Below are 10,614 nucleotides of genomic sequence, written 5' to 3'. Positions count from 1 at the left end.
GACTGCAAATGTCATGTAAGCCATTTATTTCTTCAACAATCATCTGTATGGTGGATGAAGGAATTAGGTGTTTTGCCTGCAGCTTCATTTAAAACATACACAGATTTTTGGTGTACATGGCTCTCATGTCAGTGTCTCCTAGCAAATCTTCAGATGGAGTTGAATTTCCACCTGCATCCATTTCATTTACATCAGAAGCTGGCTTAGTACACACCAACCCTCCAGAAGATGTATTGGACACTTGCGCTGCTATTGCGTGTTTATGAGTCCTGGAAATATGGGATGTAAATGATGACCTTACCTTAAAAGTTTTGCTACAATTACCAAATGGACAGTTTACCATCTCACGTTTAGAAAGATGTGACCTAAGATGTGTAAGCAAATCTTTGATATCTGTGCACTGTTTCTGACAATTCAAGTTGTCACATGCATACGGTCCATGCATGGTGTCCAATTGATTCACACGTGGGTTTCTGTGGTGTCGATAAACATGCGTTTTCAAAGCATTGTACTTAAAAAAAACACGTTTGCAGTCAGCCACACAACATGGATATTGGTTATTAGCCTCATGTCTATGAAATGCCTGATGATCGACATAACCTTTTATAGATTTAAAAGCAAAGCCACAGCGGCATGTAAAGACGTTTTCCATTTCACATCAAATTAAGTTATTAGACTATTCTATTTTTATTTTTAAAGAATAAGGTTAACAATCTTGAATTTTGAAAATAATTCTAAACAATTGTTTTTTAACCTAGGGTTAGAAATAAACTAGGGGACTATCCTTATTTTAGATCTTGAAATATCATCTCAAATCAATAAAACTGTGTAGAACTAAACAAATTGGAGATGAAGATATTTATAAGTTTTTCCCAATTTCAGGTTTAAAAGTTTAACCCTAAACCAGATTTTGACATGTTTGGTTTTTAACGTGAGAATCAAAAGAATCAGCCAAGATCCCTATATCTTTAATTAAAAGGTAGTTTATGGCACATTGATAAGAATGCAGACCCCCAAAGTCTCAAACACTTTCATTATTTGGCAGATAAAAGTCTTAAACCTGGAACCAACTCATTCTTAAATGAAAACGTCACACATATAAACATTTCATTTATCTCTCTAAATGATAAACACAACCCCAGCAGACAGGTTTCACGCTGTCTTGGGAGATAGGTATCCCGGCCGGCAGGCTGGAACCACCAAGTGGAGTGGGGCTAGATACTAGGCAGTGACAGTGGGGACACAACAACAGATCATAAAACCCCCAAACCTTAACATTAATTACCAGGTCGTAAAAACACACAAACATAAACTATGTTTGGGACACGTTGATAAGAAGACAAAACCCCAAAGTCTCGAACACTTTTCAACATTTGTCAGATAAAAGTAAAAACCAACTCGCTTTTAGAAGAAACGTCACACACATGAACATTTAATTTATCTCTCTCTAATTTACAAATCACCCACAGCACATCATGTTGCCAGATAAAAAGACAGCCAGGGTCAAAGCTACGTCTTGGTTTGGGGGTGGAGAGGTGTGTGGGTAAGAAGGGGGGGCAGAGGATGCCCAACATAGTGGAACCTCATTTTCATTTTAACAACTGACTGCATGCATCACACTTCAACACAGGCAAGTTCTTTTTAAACTTAAAACCTGACTTCAAAATACTATTTTATCTTATTTCAGTTAATCACTATTTATCTATTTTATTTATCATTTGTGCGGCTTATTTCTTTAACTCATTTTGTATTGTTTCATTCCAAGACATTATGGTCAAAGACCAAGCATTCGGAAACCAACTCATGCCTGTTCTTTTTTAAACTTAAAAACTGAACCTGTCTATTTATCTTACTTCATTGAATCACTATTTATCTATTTTATTTAACATCAGTGCTTTTTATTTTCTTCAACTCGTCTTTTATTGCATTCATTCAGACATTACGGACAAATACCAAGCATTCTCAAACCAAATCCTTATCTCTACTGCAAAGAATGGGGGTGTGAAACAACGAGGTCTGGATATTATAAACACTTTTCCAGAACAACAACAACAAAGAGGTCATAAATGTACACAGGATGTACGATCAAAGGAGTCATAAACGTGCACCTGGCAGGGGGTAATAAATGATGGGTAATAAATCACGTTTTGACATTCGGTGTATCATATCTACTACTTTGGTATACTTTTGGATAACTGCAATGTGATGAGAGGGGAAAAGTCTGGAGTAGAGACACTAGTCAGAAGAAAAAATCCTTCACTCCTGGACATAAGCAGAGACACTGTCCATATTATGTCAAATGCAGCCAAGGCCCTTTTAAACCTTTCCAGGGATATGTGGAACAATTTTGCTCTGATGTATACTATGACATTGAAAAATCACCCAAACAGAAAGATTTTTTTTCTGGGTTTCAGTCCTTACTTCATTTGGAGAATAAGAGCCTAATACGGCCCATCAGCAGCAGGTTCCTGCAAATGCTGGATGTGTGCAACAGAATACAGAAGCTTATGGATCCATTGATTGTGCACTTCTACAGCGTCCTGTCTCTTCATGATCAAAACAAACACAGGTACATAGCAATAGCTTTTTTTGTATTATCTGTATTATCTTTTTGTGTTTCTGTACTAGTAGGACCAGTTTGCAAGATCTCATTAACCCTTCAGTGTTAAAGAAATAAGCAATTGATTTTTTTCTTTCTTTGGGGCGATAATGAAATATTACAATTTTAAATAACTGTTTTCTATTTGAATATATTTTACAACATAATTTATTCCTGTGATGGCAAAGCTGAATTTTCATTATCATTACTCCAGTCTTCAGTGTCACATCCTTCAGAAATCATTCTTATATGCCAATTTGCTGCTCAAGAAACATTTCTTATTATTATCAATGTTGAAAACAGTTGTGTACATTTTTTCAGGATTCCTTGATGAATAGGAGGTTCAAAAGAACAACACTTATCTGAAATACAAAGCTTTTGTCTCATAAGGTTTGGGCTCAGTTAGAATTATCAATCAAAAGTGACAGTAAAGACATTTATATGTCGTGATTCTGCCCCATCTTGTCATGTCTTTCTTGATATTGTAGCAGAATCACGGCAGGATCCCTTGTTTTATGTGAGAAAGCCATGAGTTGTTTACATTTTACATCTCGTGCTTTCTCGTGTCTTGTCATTGGCCCACGCCCCTCTCATTTCATGTATTGCCTCCCTGCCGTGTCTTATGTTCCACACCTGCCCCTTGTTGATTATCCCTCGTTTGTCCTCCCTTTAAATAGTCCTCATGTTTCATTGTCTTGTTGCTCGTGGATTGAGTTCCCTTTCTGTCGGTCTCTCGACATTGTGTCGAACCGACAGATGGGGTTCGTCCCTGAGAACCAATCGCTTCCGACTTCTTAGAAAAGGCCAATGAAAATTGGCGAATGAAATTTGCATGCCGGACTCCGCCCCCAGATATCCGGGTATAAAAGGGAGACGGCATGCCTCATTCGTTCACCTTTTGTTCTTCGGAGCCTTCGCTCATGATCAACAGACTTCGCTTCAAGTAGCAACTACAAGACTGCCGGCTACGACGTGGTGCAGCGGACTGTCCCTTCCTGCAGCGACTTCCCCTGGGCGTCTCGGCGGTTCCAGAAGTGTTTGAGTTTTTTCTCTAAAAGAGCAAATTTCTCCAGCGTGGCATGTCCCGCTGTTCTCGTGGGTGCAACACACTCATCGAGGAAGGGGACGGACATGATGTCTGCTTCCAGTACGGGCGGTTGACGATTCAGACGTTGCGTCACAGGTGGCTGTGTTCCCACGGGACTCAGCCACCACCTCGTCTGCTTCCCGTTCCGTGACAGCAGGACTACGGCCCTGCCGCCCGCTACGGCGAGCAGTGAGGGTGATATGAGGATTACTGTCAGCGCTAATCCATCAGCCACTGGCTCGCGGACCTTTCGCACCTCGTCTTGCTCGTCTGACCTTTCTCCATGAGACGGTCCCACCGTCTTGTTCCTCAATCACGTATCGGACACGGTACATGATGATGAGATGTCTGTTGCAGCATCGGAGGGTGACTTACTGGCATCAGACTCCGACTTTTCCTTGAAGCTCCCTCCCTCGGGGGGTCGAGATCAGGTAGAAGCGGACGTCGAAATGTCAGCCATGCTTTCCCGGGCCGCCGGCATTGGGTTGCGGTGCACTGCACTGCCTCTCCCAATGCTCGCGGCTGGATACACGGTACATCGGGCTTGAGAGCGGATCCAAGCCGCACTCGCCCCCAGTGCCATGTTCCCCCGGAAGTGCGTGAGGAGCCTAGTACAACCTGGAATGCCCCCTTCGGCGCGTACACGTCAACTAGTTCCATCACCCTTTCTTCCAACGATGGTGGGGCAGCTAGAGGATACGTCGATGTCCCCCAGGGGCTCGACCTAGACTCCCGTCCAAAGCACGTAGGCTTTTCGGCATCTGAGGTGTCGAGAGCTTACTCTGATGCGGGCCAAGCTGTTCCCTCTCTCCACGCTATGGCCTTCCTGCAGGCCAATGCGCGGAGAGAGCTCCACGAGGGTAAGACCGACCCAGCGCTTATGCAGGAACTCCGCGGCATCACCGACCTCGCTCTCGGGCGACCAAGGTGATCGCGCGGGCCCTGGGACACCTAGAACGATTGGGACCACATTTGGGACCACGGGACGAACCCCATCTGTCGGTTCGACACAACGTCTCGTTCCCTCCATCAGGGAACCGAGGTTACATCCGTAACCGAGACGTTCTGTTTGTATGCATTCTGTATGTGCTGCATTCAGTGTTCATGTCCTCCGTGTTGCCTGTGCCTCATGTTGCCGTCTTCCTGTCATAATAAGTGTTTAGTTTAGTCTAGTCTATGTCAAGTGTTGTCTAGTTTAGTGTTTAGTTAGTTTACGTCCCTTTTTTACTCATATTATTTTCCTGTCTTGTTTACACCCCCTCGTGGGTTTTTGTTTTGTGTTTTTTGTTGAAATAAAATCTGTCTTCAGATAACCCCTTCAACCCCGCCTGCCTGCAATTGGGTTCTTCCCCTGCTGTTCACGACATTATAATGTTACAAAAGATTATATTTCAAACAACGCTGTTCTTTTGAACTTTCTATTCATCAAAGAATCCTGATTTATTTTATACACAAATATTTTGTGCAATTGTACACAATAATTGTTTCTTGAGCAGCAAATTAGCATATTAGAATGATTTCTTAAGCATCATATGACACTTAAGAGTAATGATGCTGAAAATTCTGCTGTGATCACAGGAATAAATTACATTGTAAAATATATTCAAATAGAAAACTGTTATTTTAAATTGTAGTAATATTTCAGAATATTTCCGTTTTTACTGTATTTTCAATTAAATAAATGCAGCCTTGGTGAGCAGACGAAACTTATTTTAAAAACGTAAAACATTTTACTGATCACAAACCTTTAAATGGCAGTGTATACAGTATATATACACATATACACACATATATAAATATATATATATATATAGCTCGGCTTCATTCCCGATGCAATCAAATTATTAAAAATAAGAGGGATGGGAAGTGCCTTGACCTGTAAACACAAAAATGATAACATGACAGATTAAGTATAGAAGTTTCTTGTTTTCTCTCCTTAATCCTTATGTGTATATGTGTGTTTTTGTGATGCATTTGGCTCCTGAACCATCTTCTTGATAAGCATGCAGTTACATCTGATGAGAAGGCCAGGATAATTTTTCTGCAACAGCAAATGGCAAAATCTGCGATGATCGGAAGTGATATCAACAAAAATCTGAAGACACGCATCTGTATGTTTTTTTCAGAGTTTGACAAGCTCACAGCCATGATCGATTTATACAGAGGTATGTTCACTTTTTACTCACTTTAAGTGATAAGAAAATACAGAGATTTATTACAACAATAAATGGATTTCGATGCATATTTATTATATACTTATTTTTTCCTGGAATGGAATCCGAGTTAACAATAAATACAGCCCTTACAGAAAAGACACATGAATTTCACATGTTTTCACACGTGTTCGTGGACTTATTATTTATATATCTTTGACCTTGTTTATTTTGCCCCCTCGTGGGAAGTTTTAGTTTGAATTCTTGTTTTGTTTATCGTGTTGCTTTGTTTTATTAATACAAGTCTTTTTGTTTAACCCTTTCACTGCCTGCACTTGGGTTCTGACCACATATCCTGACATCATTATTTCATGTAAATTGAAATGCTTACAAATGTCATAAAACTTTGAAAAAATTGCAAATATGAAAAAATGCATATGATCATGCTTTACATGATTACAATGATTAAAAACGTCATTTATAAATCATTAAGAAACAGTATATAATGCTTTACAGATCATTAGTTAATATTTACATATGTCATTAAACTTTTAATTCATATGATCATGCACTTTTTTATAAATCTACAAAAGATATAATTATTCAATGATTACAAGTTTACTTTATATGTACTGAAAAAACGTTTACATTTACAAATGTTGCTTGGTAATTATTAGTACTTCAAACTATTCATTTAACATATTATTCATTGATTCATAAACACAGTCCGTAAAGGTCATATATTTGTTCTTTGTTTGTTGTGTTGACTTTTACTATTTTGACATTTTAGCAAATCATTTGTTCATGTTTTTGCAGTACTCAATCAAAATAGGAAACTATTAATCATTTGTAAAGGTTTATAAATGTTTACTTCATTTAGTACCTTTATGGGCATTTGCCTTTTACAACATTTGTGTAAAGGGTGGTTAGTTACATGTAATGCTTGCTAAAGACATAACACTCATTGTCACATTGGGTTTTGCCTCAACATTTCCATTAGCATACAATTGTGTACAATTAAATTGTCAGGATTTGAGGGGAAGAACCCAATTGCAGGCAGCAGTTTCAGAGGGGGTTAACAAGAGGATTTATTTAACAAAAAACACAAAACAAAAACCCACGAAGGGGTAGAACGAGAACAAGATAATATCAACTCAAACACGACAGAACATAGACTAACTGAAACTGGACTAAACTAGAACATACTTGACATAAACTAGAACTATAACTAAACAACTTACAAAGACTGACTTGACTTGAATGTCCACGAACCATGAAATGATACAACGTCATAAACGGGGTACAAGCAAACAGAAAAGCACAACGAACGAGCACAGGACAATGAACACGAGGGCATTTTATAGGGAGACAAACAAAGGATAATTAACAAGGGACAGGTGTAGGTAATGGAACACTCAGGGAAAGCTGAACGAGAGAACGAGGGGGCGGGGCCAATGACAAGACCAGAGAGAGAGAGCATGGCAGGTCAAAACAAACAATGTCATGTCTCTCCCTACAATAAACACAAGGGATCTGTCACGATCCTGCCACTAGACCGGAAAATCATGAACAAGGAGGCAGGACCATGACATAAATAGAATATTCCTTAAATCGTACAGCAACCAGAGAAAATGAATCAACATTTAAAGAGAACAGTAGAAAACAGTAATTAAACAGTAATCAAATAATAGTCATCAAAATGACCCCTGTACACTGTTGACCCCTTAACCAACCCTTAAACCTACACATACCACTAAACCTGTCCCTAACCTTAGCCATATCATACTCAATAGCAGCAAAAGCATTGTACAATAACACAAGCTTTCAATCATCGTATAACATCTGTTCAAATCTTTTGTGGGTTTTCAAGATGTGTGTTTTCATATGAATGAAAAGTTTAATGACATTTGTAAGCATTTCAATTTATATGACATAATGATCTGTTAATCAGTAGATAATGCTTAGTAAAACTACATTAGTAAACATTAACAAGAACATTATCTCATATTTCTAGCTATGTGAACTTAATTAACTAATGATTTGTTAAGCATTATATAATGTTTGTTAATGATTTATTAATGAAAGTTATTATAGAGTGTTACCGGTCAGGACCATGGAGTGTTAAGTAGCCAGCCAGCTGATCAGCCCCATGATGTTGAAGGACCCAAACACCTGATGATTCCAGGAACATCACTGATGATGTTTTCAGAGGCATCAGATGAAGTATGTGTACAACAATCTAATCTAAGGTTTCTTGTTTTTCCTCTATAGCTCAGTTGGCATGTTCAAGCAAGACAGCGGAGGTGTGTTAACATGCCAGCAGAGAACTGGCCTACCTGGTTGAGTCTGTTTTTTTTCTTTTCTCTATTTTACATTAGTTATTGAGGCAATTGGGGATACAATGCAAATCATACGAAGAGCTATCGAATTAAACTTGACTTGAATCTTTTCTGTTGTGATTAAATAGAGAGTTATTAGTAGTTTATTTTCTTATTTTCCAGGCTTGTTTCCCGATGCATTTTGCCTTATCTGCTAGCTCTTTTGTCTGAATCCAACTTTCCATCTCCAACTCACCATATTCTCTGCCCTTAACAGAGAGAATTGATTCTGCCTGCCCTTAATGTAAACAAATAATTTAAAAATGTTTGTTAAATATTTGATTATCAGTTATGTTCAATCATAGGAACTAAAATACACTGACAATGGGCTAATGCAGAGAAATGATGTAGTATAAAGTAGCCTTGGATTCTCTTACATAGTACATTTATGTAATTTAGGGTGATCATACATGACATTTTTCCCAGACACGCATACGTCATTCTTGGTTTATTATTTCAGGTTTTATTTCAGAAAAGCAACCGTTATATTTCAAGGTAAGAATGAAACTGCAATGATTATGTCTTAAGAGAAATAAATGTCAATTTAATGTTTTTTTACTGTAGCTGAAATGTGAGAACCTCGATGACGTATGCGGCGGACAAATGTGACCTCCAAAAGAAGCACCGGGAAAAATGGTACGCATAGTCACCCTAGATATTTAGCATAATATGCTGAACTCAAAATTATTATGATTTATCCCATAAAGAATTATTTTACTGTAAACTTTATTAAGATGAAGTCAACACATGAATATGTCATGTACATGAAAATCATACACCTGACATAAGGATTCAAATATGTTTAAAAAAACTGACAGGTTATAACATTTAAATATAGATACCTTAACAAATGTTTATCCCTTGACTAATGTCTAATACCATACACTGCATAGCTTTTTAAAGACTATAGTTCTCAATGTGATGACGATCTTAACCCAAGTTTTGGGTCAAATTGTTGACCAATATTTCTAGTCATTTTACCCTATATTATATATTGTATACATTCATGTGCTTTAGTTGTTACTTCCAGCATAGTTGGGGACAATGATGTTGGCCCATTTATAGATAACAGGAATGAAAAGCAGAGCAGAACCAAACACTGACACCAGAAGGAATGCCCACAGGAAAACCCTGTCCAGAACCTGGGCCACAAACTTCCAGTCTTGCACAACCTGAAGAGAGACACGCATTGAAATTTAGTAACACTCAATGTTATGATGACATTATGATGGACAAACAACACCAACAGCAGTGATCTGCCTTAAAACTAAATACAACTATTAAAAAGGCTGTTTGTGTGTTACACTGCAAGTGAAATGACAAGCTGAATTTACTGTACTCTACTCTTCTGTAATTTATTGTGCTTTGTTATTATACTTAATTCTACTGCACTCTACGCTGTTGTACTTAACTCTACTGTGCTGTGCTGTACTGTACTGCACTGCACTTGACGGTAAAGTAATCTACTCTGCTGTACAAGCAGTATAAATGCAGTTAACATGGACCATGCTCTCTTTGCAGTTAAACATTTTGCAAATACTTAGATTTAATGCAATTTTATTCAATGCATTCAAAATATACTTGTTGCAATCACGGTGCTCTACCAGTTGAGCTACAGGACCAACATTACACATGCCACTTATGCAAGACATGCTTTTTGAAGATTGATGTAGCATATAGATTCCAGGGCTGCCTGAAAACGGAGTTTTGCATTGAGCAGTGGGGTTGCTTCCTGACCCAAACTCATCCCATAACCCAGACCTCCTCTTAGTGTCCTGTCTGCCCTCTGGATGCCAGCAGCACTGGCGTAGCGGTCCACATGGCTGTGCATGCACAGAACTTTAGGCAGGTGGTGCAAAAAGATGCGCCATCTGAGGAACAGTGTATAGAAGAGAGGAAGACGGCGGATGATAAAGGAGTAGGTGATGGATGGGTAGAAAAATGTGCCGTCGGTTCTCAAGCCTCGGCTGCCAATTGCCTTCACGATTTCCCACTCCCCGTTGTCAAAATAGTCTTGCTTGTCAACATGCACGTCTTTGAGGAGAATGTCCACCCTATGAACCATAAAAAATACAATTACTTTAATATCCACACACTATTTCTGATAAGTGTGAAAACCCTTGAATGGTACCTGTGAACCGTCATATGTCCAGGAACCAAATTTCATAGAGCAGTTCTGAATGTCAAAGGGGAAGAAGGTCACATCGATGGTGCAGGCTGATTTATAATTGGCAGGAGGGGTCCAGGATATAGTCCCATCATATCGCACAACTGCTTTTGTTACAGTGGCCTCAAAATTACCATCTGCACTGCGGGTTACAATCACTGTCATTATATGTATACACTATATGGAGAAAAGTATTGAATAGGTTTGACTAATTTAGTCATTTCCATCTT

General features: G+C 38.6%; 1 protein-coding gene across 1 annotated transcript in view; it reads right to left on the bottom strand.

Annotated features, from left to right (window-relative positions):
* Nucleotides 1-8,944: 8,944 nt before the first annotated feature.
* The window catches only part of chrna5 (cholinergic receptor, nicotinic, alpha 5), a 35,978-nt gene continuing 34,308 nt past the window's right edge, over nucleotides 8,945-10,614 (bottom strand). Inside the window, 3 exon segments of the mRNA XM_057348052.1 lie at nucleotides 8,945-9,389; nucleotides 9,848-10,271; nucleotides 10,350-10,526. Of these exon segments, the coding sequence (XP_057204035.1) occupies nucleotides 9,231-9,389; nucleotides 9,848-10,271; nucleotides 10,350-10,526 (760 nt within the window). The 3' untranslated portion in view covers nucleotides 8,945-9,230.

This window comes from Triplophysa rosa, linkage group LG12 (genome assembly GCF_024868665.1).
Source record: "Triplophysa rosa linkage group LG12, Trosa_1v2, whole genome shotgun sequence".
Classification (NCBI taxonomy): Eukaryota; Metazoa; Chordata; class Actinopteri; order Cypriniformes; family Nemacheilidae; genus Triplophysa; species Triplophysa rosa.
This window is presented reverse-complemented; position numbering and strand designations above follow the sequence as displayed.